The sequence below is a fragment of the Centruroides vittatus genome, unplaced genomic scaffold, assembly GCF_030686945.1.
Source record: "Centruroides vittatus isolate TY-2023 unplaced genomic scaffold, ASM3068694v2 contig_134, whole genome shotgun sequence".
Lineage (NCBI taxonomy): Eukaryota > Metazoa > Arthropoda > Arachnida > Scorpiones > Buthidae > Centruroides > Centruroides vittatus.
Window position 1 is genome coordinate 1,897,028 of NW_027120852.1, and position 13,044 is coordinate 1,910,071.

General features: G+C 36.2%; 1 protein-coding gene across 2 annotated transcripts in view; it reads left to right on the forward strand.

Annotated features, from left to right (window-relative positions):
- Positions 1-13,044, forward strand: part of wal (electron transfer flavoprotein subunit alpha wal) — a 100,998-nt gene that overhangs the window by 15,951 nt on the left and 72,003 nt on the right. For both annotated transcript variants that reach the window (XM_067289195.1, XM_067289194.1), the window contains exons 7-9: positions 6,289-6,393; positions 6,469-6,620; positions 6,688-6,882. In XM_067289195.1, coding sequence (XP_067145296.1) covers positions 6,289-6,393; positions 6,469-6,620; positions 6,688-6,882 — 452 coding nt within the window. The remainder of the gene's footprint in view (positions 1-6,288; positions 6,394-6,468; positions 6,621-6,687; positions 6,883-13,044) is intronic.

Consider the following 13,044-nt stretch of genomic DNA (forward strand, 5'->3'; position numbering starts at 1 on the left):
ATATTTTGTCTTCTATTAAGTAATTGCACTTGCACAGCCAACATCCCCATCCAAAACAACATGCCTCACAAAGTGATGAGGCATGGATAGTGTCTAGACCCCAAGTGCGTTTGTCCACTTTATAGAAATTATGGAAAATTTTTCCATTGTTGTCAGTGATGTAATTAATGTGTTGCATGCAAAAGAGCTTGTGGTCAAGCTTGTGGAACATTCCAGAACGAATTTTTTCTAAAACAACAGTCAACTTTGACGGGAAATTTAAATGTAGAATACAGAATTCCATTACGCCTGAAGAAGAACCAAACTAGGTTCAAAAACGTTTGTGAAGTCCTCTGATTTCCTTGGAGAAGAAGCACACTGGTCACAGGCACTGTAGTTGTTTTACTTCTTATTTTATCCCATCACTGTCAACACCCTTTTTGCCCAAACATCTCCATACTTCAGCTGGGATCTGTTCACCTGATCACCTCCTGTTGCTTTTCTATTCTTCATTTTTCTATGCTCTTTTTCATTTTTTTTTTTTTTTTTAAACTCTTTCTGCCTTTTTGTGGGCACTGAGAGGGCATCTTTTACAGGCCCACAATGGGCCAACCGGATGGTGAGGGACAAAGCCGGACAAATTCCTGGGGGATTTCTCAACCCATCCAGATTCGATCCCGGGTTTCCCAGAGCAGTAGGCTACCACCTTGACCACTTGGCCATTCAGTTAAATCTTTTCCATTTCTTTTTGCGTATATCTGCTGCCACTTCTTTATTTATCTCCCCATACTCACAATAGTTCCCTGGGATTTTTTCCATTCAGTAACTTCCTAAAATAATTCTTCCATCTTTTCTTTATCTTCTGTTAGTCTTGTAACATTTTACCATTCTTTTATCTGTTTTATTGATGTGAAATCTTTTGACTCCTTGTCCCCACTTTTGCGATTCTTATCAGCTGCCTATTCCCATCTTTTCTTTCCAGTTCCTTATAGGTCTTACCCTTTGCTATTGCTGCAGCCCTTTTTGTCTTTTGCTTGCTATGTTAAATGTTTCTTTATATTCCCTGTTACCTGACATTTCCTATCATTTCTTCATTTCTTTGTTTTATTACACTTGCATCTCATTTCACCACCAAGCCTCTTTACCACAGGGTGGTCCTTTTTCTGATGTTTTCCCCAATCCTTTCTCTCCAATTTTAATATGACTAATAATTACTCTTTTATAATATGACAAACTCCCACCATTCTTGCAAATTGTCCAGTAACTATTCTTCCAAGCACTTCCAAGACACCCAATCAACTTCTACCAATCTGTGTTGTGCAGTTACACTTTCTCTGTTAATCAGCTTGCAATTCCTCATTTCCTTAAGATGTTTCCTTCAATACATAAAGTAGTCAATCTGGCTTATTCTATCCTTACTCTATGTTATAAATTTATCTTCCTTTTTGAAGTAAGTGTTGACTATTGCTAGGTCAAACACCACTGTGTATTCCACTATTCTATCTCCCTCTCTATTTTTCTTGCCTATACTCCAGCCACCATGCACTCTTTTACATCTTTCCACATGTCCATTTAAATCAAGCAGGTTTTGAATGTCACTTGGTTTAATTTTGTCCCAGGTATTATACAATGCAACTGTAAGCTCGTTGGATGTGTTGTATTGTTTTCATGGCGATAAACTAATGCCACAAGTTGACTCCAAAGGTTTTCAATGGGATTAAGGTCTGGACTATGAGCTGGCCAAACCATCACTTCAATTTTTTCACCTGAAAACCATTTTGTAGTACTGGCTGACTTGTGAACAGATGCATTGTCCTGTTAATAGATCCAGTCTTGACCACCAATGAGAGGACCAAATGGGATTAGATGTTCATATAACATGGCTTGGTCTCAGAATTCATTCGCCCATTAATAAATGCCAAATCTGTTTTCCCTTCATATCCGATTGCTGCCCAGATCATTACTGAACCTACACCTTGTTGTCTACTGGATTTGACCCTGGGATTCTTTCTTGTATCATGCCAATAATATGCTTGGCCATCTGGGCCATCCAGGTTAAACTTTTTCTCATCTGAGAAAACTATTTTTCTCCATTCAGTTGTCCAGGTAACATGATCTTTTGCCTATTGCAGCCTTGTTGACCGATGTAACTCTGTTAGCTTTGGTTTGGACTTTACTTTCATAAAGTTTATTGTTTTATTCTTTCTCAAGCTTTTCCACACAGTTTGATGGAACACTGGAGTTGGTAAAACTGCAGCTATCTCACGAGTAGACAATGATTCATTTGTTGCAAGACTAGCAATGCGGCAATGGTCACGAGGCTGCAGACTTGGTTTTTGTCCTGTACGTTTAATTTTGCTATAATTATCACCCTTTTTTAGTACATTTTGTACTGCAGTTTAGATCTTCCAAGTTTTGAAGCAATTTTACGAGTTGGCCATCCTTTTCCCTTAATGAAATAGATTTTTCGTATTTCACTTTCAGTTAAGGTTACTCCCCTTGGCATTTTTGTCACTTTTTTAGTTTGAATTCTTAGACTCACCCAAAATGTTACACATACTAATTTACATAAATACATGCATAGTGGATCGTTCCATTCAACGGTAATAATCAGTTTTCACACTTGAGTTTATAAATTGTTTACAACAAAAAATTATAACAATTCAAATTTTTGATTGTTCATTAAAATGATACAATACAAAGACTTGTTTATTTCATTATATATTCTTAAGACTAATTAAAATCATCTCATATAGTAGCAATTGACTGTAGATGAAAAGAAATTAAGACACAGAAAATTTCCACTTGAGTTTATAATTTCTTTACGGACTGTATTTCCATTATCATGTTATGTAATTCTGCCTAGAAGTTAACCTTTTCTTCTTCCCTACATCCTGTTTTGGGTGCATACATGAATACTATTGTGACAAAACTTTCTCCGATCTCCAGCTTAACACTGATAATCCTGTCACACTTCTTCCGATTACCTCACAAATACCATTTTTTAATTCCTTGTTGACTACAATACCTACTCCATTTCCCCTTTTGTTGGACTAACTTCTTTAGCCAAATCTTTCTTTGGTTTGGTAGCCCAAGCTCATTTCTTGCAGTTTTTGGGCAACTTGACTGTGTACTGCTTGAGGGGTATGCCTAAACTCTCGAATATTCTCTCTACATTATTCCATTTGAAAAAAATTATGTACACAGAACCTTTTACAGTGCGATAACACATAAATATTGACAAACAAACATTTTTGAACCCCTTCTGGGCTCTGCATCAGGTGCCTTCAGGGCTCATTTCTAGATGGATGTTTGATTGCCATTAAATATCAGTTTGATTTGGATGATGTTTAAATATCAGTTCAATCATAGGTTCGAAAGGATTTACAAAAAACCACGTTGTGCATGCGCAACAAGTCAGCCCATTCGTGTATAATGGGTGACTAGAGTTTGCTGTGAATTAACGATCAAACTGATATTTAAACGTCATCTGAATTGAACTGATATTTAACGGCAATCCAAACATCCATCTAGAAACGGTTCGGAATCTGATGCAGAGCCCAGAAGGGGTTCGAAAATGTTTGTTTGTCAATATTTATGCATTACCATGCCGTAAAAGTTTCTATGTATGTAATTTTTTAAAATAATTTCAGTGTGGTGAGTAGTGAGTTATTATTCCATTTGCTTTTGACATAAAAGTTTTACGATCAGATTCCTTTTCTGACACCAACTCTCACCATTTATTGGGCTTGGAACCAATACCTAATGGGCTGGCTTCCCCTTTGATGGTCCTTCTGTGCAAAAATGGGAAGAGTTGATTCACTGGTCAACTTTCCCCAAATCAGATGGTTCAAATCTCCTGCTCAGTATCTTCCCAATTTTGATGAAGTGTTTCAAAAATGGTGAAAATAATTGGATAAAAACACTTTGTCTACAATTATGATAATGTATGGTGCAGTTAACATAATAAGTTTATACAAACCTTGATATATAAAATGATAACAATGAAATAATCAAAAACTTGTTTGTATCACTCACATTCAAAGCAGACTGTGGATCATCATGTTGTCACATGATATATTAGCAGCCAATGAGCTGTGTGCTTTGGCTTGATAACTACCCACCTGCTGTGAAATTTAAATGAGGTATTTGAACCAGTTCAGTTCTCCCAAATGCGCCCTATTGTTATAGAATTAAAATTCTAGTAATTTACACAACTAATTGATGTTATCTCTTAACATTTTGTTGATTTGCTTTTTCATTTATGCTTGTTTTATTAATGAGTAATGATTCAGGCCTGAGCAATAGTAATCTATTGCTGAACAACATTTGTTAGTCTCAGTTTAGAAGTAAAAAGGGCAAAATAATCATTTAAGATCTTCCTTAGAGTTAGATAGGTTATGTGGACCCCACTAACAAGAGATAGGTTAATATTGCAGAACTTTCCAGTTTGTCACTTTCTGAGTGTTTCATTATCCTTTATATTAAACTTCATTTGAGATTCCAATTAAAAATGGTAGATGGTATTGTGACCAGAGGGTCTGCACCTCTGGTGTCTCATCAGACTGACACCACTGTTTCTCATCTGACATGGGAGCCATGACTGTGAGTTGATTTGGGTTAAAAAGTAGGTAATGCGAGCGGCCACATGCACAGGCGTTCGGATTCGGGATGGAGACTGCAAGACAACGAGTAGGAAGTTGACTCGTGCAGATACTAGGTTAACAAAACAAATAACTGTTTATTTGTAAAGGAAAATACATATACATTTTATATTGTTAAATGAGTTATAATAAATCAACCTAAAATAGGTCTAGATACCTCTGCTTTTCTCAAGAGAGAGTTTACATTGGTTCACGAGTTGATAAATACCTGGAGCTGAGGATGTCCACAAGGTGATGATAGATTTCATTGAGACTGAGACCAGGTCTCGTCCGTTATCGTTCTGGAAGATTATTGAAAGGTTCTGGATCAGGAAAGTCTGGTTCAAGATCGTCGGGTAGGTTCGTCCTCACTGGCACCGTTAGTCAAGAGAGAAAATCCGATTGACACAGACATAGACACAGGAAATTTTGAGGATTTTAATCCTAGAGGAACGGACAATGACTGTCCCTTTGGTCGTTAATTACAATATTAAAACAGTAGAGAATGGCCAGGAGGTCAAGGGATCACGGGCAAGCATTGCTTTCGCCATCGAGAAAATGTAAATTGAGGTGTTCTCAGGTAGTAGATGACAACAATTATCGAGTAGGTATAATGAAATTGGCGACTCATTTTTGTTAAAGTTTGGATTTTCACAGTATTATACACTTTAAATATTTTTTTATTATAATTTATATTATTATATCTAATATTAAATTTTTTAAAGTGTGTAATACCATTTGCCATTTTTAATTGAAACAATGTATATTTTTTGATTATTTGGGCTTATCCCCAGTGAATGTTTTTTAACTGTATTTGCAAAATTTTGCAGAGGTGTAGCCTCTAATAAAGGTCATTTCTGAACCAAGACTGCTTTCTGGTGATTGGACAAGACAGATATGTAAAGACAGTTTAGCCTTCTTTAATGTATATATGAAGTGTTCAATGCCACATTACAGCTTATATTTACATCATTTTTGATATTCCAGAGAATTTGTAACCTAGTGAGTTTTTTACCAATTTATTGTAAAATTGAAATGAACTCATTTACTAGAAAAAGTATTTTTACCTCTCCTGAAGGGTTTGTTTTTTGGCATTTACAACATTATGGTATTGCACATTTCATATATATATTTTTTTCACCTAGATTGTTTGAAACTAAGTAAAATCTGTATTTAAGTGGCAAGGGTTAGCCAGATCCTTTATTATCCCCACTCATTTGTGTATGGTAATATTGTTTACTTGACATGCTCCAACCACTGTACAGGTTTGCTAGATTGACCAAATTTAACAGAGGTCCTGGTTACTAGATCTGCAATTCTGGCATTTATTTTTAATTTTGTTCCCTAACCATCAATTTATATCTTCAAATTCAACTCCAGTGTTGAATCAAGTGTAACTAAAACATTAACAAAGAGAAATTAATGGTAGTTTGACCTTATTTATCATCAATAAATATGTATTATGTTAGAGAATATGAAGAAGTGTTATATTAATTCTGTAAATTTATATTTAAAATAAAATTGTTTATAAGGCTATGACAAAGAATATAAAATATAAGTCACTTTAAATTTTTAAAAGTTGTTATAAATAAGAAATTAATTATTACATAAGAGTAAGTTTAAAATTTTGTATGTTAATTAAAATTATGTACTATGTATATTGCAGCTCCTGCTAGTCAGATAGAGAACCAGAAATCTCAGTATAATGGTCAACAGCTGACAGAGAGTGAAAGACCTGAATTGACTAGTGCACGAAGAGTTATTTCTGGAGGTGAGTCAAAAAAGAGGATAAAAAAAATTGAAGAGAAATAAAAAACATGCTAGCTGTTGTTTCGCTAATTTTCAGGAAGGGGAATGAAGAGTGGAGAGAATTTTCAACTTCTTTATCGTCTAGCTGATAAACTGAAGGCTGCCGTTGGTGCTTCTCGAGCTGCAGTAGATGCTGGTTTTGTCCCTAATGACATGCAAGTTGGGCAGACAGGAAAGATAGTGGCTCCAGTTAGTGTTTTATTTTTTTTATATTAATTGCCAAACTAAACTGTTAAAGCTCTTAATACTACTTCAGGAATTATACATAGCAGTAGGAATATCTGGTGCCATTCAGCACTTGGCAGGAATGAAAGACTCCAAGACTATAGTAGCCATCAACAAAGATCCTGAGGCTCCCATCTTTCAGGTTGCTGATTTAGGATTAGTTCAAGATTTATTTAAAGCTGTACCTGAGATGACAGAGAAGATTGATTCCTATCTGACTGAATAAGTAAGTGATATGTAATTACAATAGATTATACATAATACAAGGGAGAGTCATTAATTAAGTTATATTAGATTATAAAATTATCACGGCAACATAAGGTGTGTTTTCATAATCTAATTATTTGCCGAGTACGTCCTGTTAAGTGTCATTAATTAAGTTGCAAAATGAGATTGAAATTGAAGTAAATTGGTTATTGGTATAAAAACAACCTTTATTTCTCAACATAATCCCTATCCATATTTAGACACTTGTTTCATCTTTTTAAGAAGAAAGTCAGCAGAATAGAATTCTTTTGGCTGCTGTCAGAGCTAAGTAGTGACTTCTCTCTTTACAGTGCAATCATTGGGAAAATGTTTGCCAAAAGATGTTTGTTTAAGGGGTCCAAACAAATGGAAATTGCTAGGAACAATGTCAGAACTATAGGGGGAATGCTCCAAGACTTTCCATTTCATTTCTCTCAGAATCTCTGTAGTCCTAATGACACAGTGAGACGTGTGTTGTCTTGTAACAGCAGCATGCTTTTTGTGAGAAGTCCTAGTTGCTTTTGTGAAATGGCAGCACAAAATTTTGTGTTCTTATTGTAACTTACTTAATCACTCTCCTTCATAATATATGAAGATGAATAAAAACTAAAGTAAATTTATTAAATATTTGTTATACATTATTTTGATAAATGATACCTCCTATTATTTCCCAATATAATCCCTCCTTTTCCAAAATACAGTGTGAAGGCTTCACTTGCATTTGATCCCATCTGTGGAAAATGTTTTTGATTGTGATCAAAGCCAGATGTGCACCATGTCCTAAACATATCATCATCATTAGTAAATCTTTTCCTATGCAAGACTTCTTTTAGTGGTTCAAACGAATGACAGTCTGACATATAGGGTTGCCACCTCATAACTTAGTCTCGCCCGGAGACGACGATTTAAGAAACCAAAAAAAAACCCGGAGACATTTCCATAGAAGTCTCGGGAGGTGAAGGGTCTAAAGTAGGGTGAATACTACAGTAGCTGGCCATATATTTCTAAATATTTTTGAAAAATTATACTTTTTATTATGATTTCCAACCCCCCAACTTAATTAAACATATATATAATAAAATCTATTAATTAAAAAATTAAAAAAACTATTGGATGTTGTTTTTGACATCAGTAAGTAGCTTTAAATAACTTTACCGAAGTAAAATCCGTGCACTAGAATTTTAGAATGATGAATGAAATTTGATTTAAAAAATCTCATAAAAAACAATTAAGCGTTAATCGTGCGTCATTAAAGGTCGATTAAAATCACAATAAAATTTTTTTGCATGGGTAAAAATTTTTGAAAAAATTTGGAGACAAAAAACATCTGAAAAAAAATTGAGGGTCAACAGAACCGTTATGTAACGGTATTTAACCTGCTCGAGACTGACTAGAGCGTGGAACGATAGGAGTAACTATATTTTATAACTTACCATTAATCATCAACCAAAACGAACACTGATTATCAAACTGTCCCCTATGTAGGCTATGTCATGTCACTCTCAATAGACATCTCTTGAACAGTCACAAGAGAGACAGAACAGTCACAAGAGAGAGTACAACTACATAGCACGCAGCAGCACTGCGCCTACGCCAGGTATAGATGTTATGTATTTAAGCCAACGACCACCACACTAGTAATTCGGTACACGGGGGGAAAAAATATACGCGACAGTTTGCATATAATTTTGTACATATTTATTTCAACTTGCACAATCCGGAGCCCAGAGATAACTCGCCGAATCCCGGAGTCTCTGGGTCAAACCCGGTTGGGTGGCAACCCTACTGACAGAGCAAGAGTTGAGACTATATAAGGATGGGAATAACTTCAGATTTTGACTACTTTATTGTTTTGGTGGCAGATATGGCAGAATACAAATGCAGTATCAATTTTTTACACATTTTGTGTCAGCCAAAGTTATTGTGGACAATCTGTAACAAAAGCTCACATTTAATACAATGTTACTCAAGTAATTCATTTGCTTTCTTTAATTAATGCATCATTGAACATTTGTGACATTGAAGGTCCGCTTGTTCTTCATCATAAAGAGTTGTTCTCCCACATTTTTGAGTACATTTTTCTGTGCCATACAGGGTTTGCCATATTGTGCCAATATTTTTCGATAAATTTTTATCTGCCTTAATGCTTTCCAATCGCAAAACCATATTGTGACTCGTCTTTCTATAACAGTGAAACTCGACAGGAAATTATCATGTTTAAAACAGATTTATGAACGAAGATGGTTCTAACTAATACAAATAATTCATTGCAAACTTGCCCAGTGTATACGTATTGAAGTGGCCACTATATTTCACTTTGCACCGACTGCATAGACTCTAGGGTGAAACTCGCTTTTCTTTTTGATTTATCTTTATATGATATTTAAAATGGAATGTTTTACCATTATTAAATTAGATTTATTAATGGTTTCTATCCACTATTAATTAACGACCATTGACGTGCATAGACGTCCAAACCCGAGATAACTCGGGCAAAATTTTATAGCGTTACAAAAAAACGGTACTTTGGGACCCGAAAAAAATTTTTTGATCTTTGGAATGTTTTCTAAGTCTCCAAATTTTTTGAAAAATTTTTACCCGCGCGAAAAAATTTTATTGCGATTTTAATTAACCTTTAATGACCGCGATTAACGCTTAATTGTTTTTTTATGGGATTTTTTTATGGAACTTCATTCATCCTTCTAAACTTCTAGTGCGTCGATTTTACTTCGGTAAAGTTATTTAAAGCTATTTTCTGATGTCAAAAACAACATCCAATAGTTTTTTAATTTTTTTAATTAATAGATTTTTTTATAATTACGTTTAATTAAGTCGGGGGGGTCGGAAATATCAATTAAAATCGTAATTAAAAAAAAATATTTAGAAATATACCACCATCTAGTATTCACCCTACTTTTTACCCTTCTCCTCCCGAGAGTTTCATGAGAATGTCCCGCGAAAGACGACACCAGCTGTTCTCAAGGTCATCCAGCTGTGTAAACAATGACTCATCAGTGTCAGATTTCGCGGATAGGCGAGAAAAAGGAAATTGTACTTTGAAGCTTTTTCTTCAAAATTAACACATTTCTTTCGTTTTTTTTTTCGTTTTTATTATTTTTTAATTATTTTTAATTATTCTTAATCATTAATTTAAATTTTTACGGGGAAATCTCGGTGAACAAGGCGTTAATATATTGTACAGTACTGTACAATATACAGTGGTGCCTCGTATAACGTACGCCTCGAATAACGGACGCTGCGAACAACGGACTTGCTGTTTGGCCGTTACGTCACTCGAGCAACGGACTGGCTGCGAACAACGGACTTTCGGTATAATTGATGACTGCTCCGTGGGTGCGTTCTTTAATAGCGGTCGCTCTGCGTCTCCGCTACTACGGGAGTGCGCTGCTGTTTGTAGGCATTTATGAACGACGGTGAAAGAAAGAAAGATGGCGGCGCCCGCACTATCGATAGTATCGTGATGGAGAATGTATAATTCTAAAATATGAGCTTTTAAAAGCAAGAGAAGGGCTCCAATTGTAAAATTTAACCATAAAATGGATTATTTGTTGAAAGCGCATTCAAAATAGCCACAAAAAAAATTAGAATGCGGGCTATCATTCGAAAAAAATTCGTAAAGACACATCACCGCGTGCACTAACTTGCGCTTTCACAATTTCTAAATTTTCATTCATAAAACCACATAATGGACCCGGAAACGAAACTATCTGAGCCACGGAGGACGCCATGTTGCTTTCCACCGTAAACTACTGCTACAAGCGGCCGTTTTTGCCGTTCGATGATGCGCGCTCGACGACGCGCGCTCCCATCGGAATTTAGGAACGCGTTCCGCAGGAATTTTTAAACGGATGTCGCTCGCGTAGAGTTACGCGGAGGAATAAAAGAACGCACCCCATGTTCATTTTTTTATGATACAGCACAGTTATTTTATGCTGCAGAACGAATTAGATGTTCTAACATGTATTTCTATGGGAAAATGCGTTTCGTATAACAGACGTTTCACTTAACGGACGTGCACCTGGAACGGATTAAGTACGTTATATGAGGCACCATTGTATTAATAGGATGGCATTGCAACTCGGAAACACGTGACCCAATAATAAACCAATAAAATTACAGTAGCTTGTTTTTGACCATCGTGATGATGGTTTACGTTCTACTTCAGAGTATTTACGGAATTTTAGCCACTTCTTTTTAAAATGGCAAGCAGTCCTTTTTCTGCAACGAATAAAAGAAAAAATGCTGTCATTTTCATAGAGCTGGCGAGAATACATGAAGAGATAAAATCTTCGATAAACGAAGAATTAAAATCCCACAGGCATTCGTGAACCCGAATAAGCTCGATCAATCTCGATTCTGTAAAAGTATCAATTTTCTAAGTTTCCGCCATGATGATGAACTATTTTCAATGTTGTCACTGTATGATTTGGTGTTTGCTGATTGAATGCACGTTTGCAATCTGCACGAGTAGAACAAACTTCTTTTTAGTCGCGGTTGCAGTTGCTTTCGCGGCCGGAAGTCGCGTGGTGTGACCATGGTTAAGTAATGTTGCATAAAAAACAGATTAAAAATTCTGTTATCTTGCATTTACTTTGGATAATATTTACATAAGGCAGGATACCGAAAAGAGTATCGAGAATACTTTTTTTTTTCTTTTTTGTAACTCTTTCCGCCCTGTGGGCACTAAGAGGGCCTCTTACAGCAAGCCCATTATGGGTTCGGCCAGGCCCACAATGGGGCGGCCGGGTGGTGAGGGACGGGAATCGACATATCCGGACGGACCACCCCCCCGAAAAATTTCCTGGGGATTTTTTGACCCGTCCGGATTCGATCCCGGGTCCCCCAGGGCGGCAGGCTGCTAACCTTGACCGCTCGGCTATCCGGCCAGTATCGAGAATACAGTCAAACCTGTTTTTATGCGCTCTTTTTATGTGCGATTTTTTTAATGCGAATTTTTAATTTGTGCGGTATAGTTGGCGACTAGTCTCGTGCGATTCGTCATGTCTCACGTTGACTTATTATAGCTAAATAAACTTATTATAGCATAAATGCACTTATTATAGTAATATTATTGCATCGAATATGCGAAAAATGAAATAATTTACTTTTTAAGTCAACAAAACACCACCTGGACAAAAATATGTAAAACAGACGATAGACCAGACGATGCAGTCAAGTGCTGACATCTGTTGTCAATAAATTCTATTTCGTACGGTTTTGAGTTATTTTCTATGTGAGACTTTTTTATGCGGTCCCTGTTGACCGCATTAAAAAAATATTTTTTAATTGTGTCGCGAAAACTATTATTTACAGCCATTCGTGAAGTTTCGTGAGATTGTTTTTATGCGTTTTTTTTTAATGCGGTCCCTATCCCCCGCATAAAAACAGGTTTGACTGTACTAGCTAAAGGGATTTTAACACTTTTCAGACTAAATAGATAGCGTGCATATAAAACACGAGGCCAATCTTCAATAGTCTCACATTTCGCCGGCAGATGCCGCGCACCAGCCCAGCGGATAAATTGGAAGAAGCTGCATTCGGTAGCGGCCAGCGGAAACGTAACGGAAAATTGCCGGAACCCCACAAAATGTTTCGAACAGCCCACTTTTTACTTCTTGCAGATCCAAGAGAGAATCTTTAACATATTCGGGCAATAAATGCAACGCGAAATAATTTTGATGGGACCCGTTTACATATATTAATTAATAGATATAATTTTCTTTTTAGAACCACAATGAAGTGTTAACTGTAGACACCAGCTCTCCAAGAGATGTTTGTTTTACTTTTGTTATTTCTAACAAGCCCACATACCCGGACGCGATCAGATTAGCCAATCGCGTGCCATTGTTTAGATTACCGTATATTTTCTGCAGATAAGACGTGGTATAAATTTTCGTCGAAGTTTTATAGTTTTAACATATATCTGTCCTATAAGACGACCCCAAACTATCGACGGCCTACGAATTTAGTTTAGATCGGCGATCGTCGTCCGAATAATAATACCGTATAGCGTGTACGGAATTACGTCCTATTCGTAAGTTTTCGAACGAACAAATTTTATTTTCCGCCTCGCTATTGTTGCAAACGTTCGCACCGATTCGGGCATTCGGGTAACGACCTC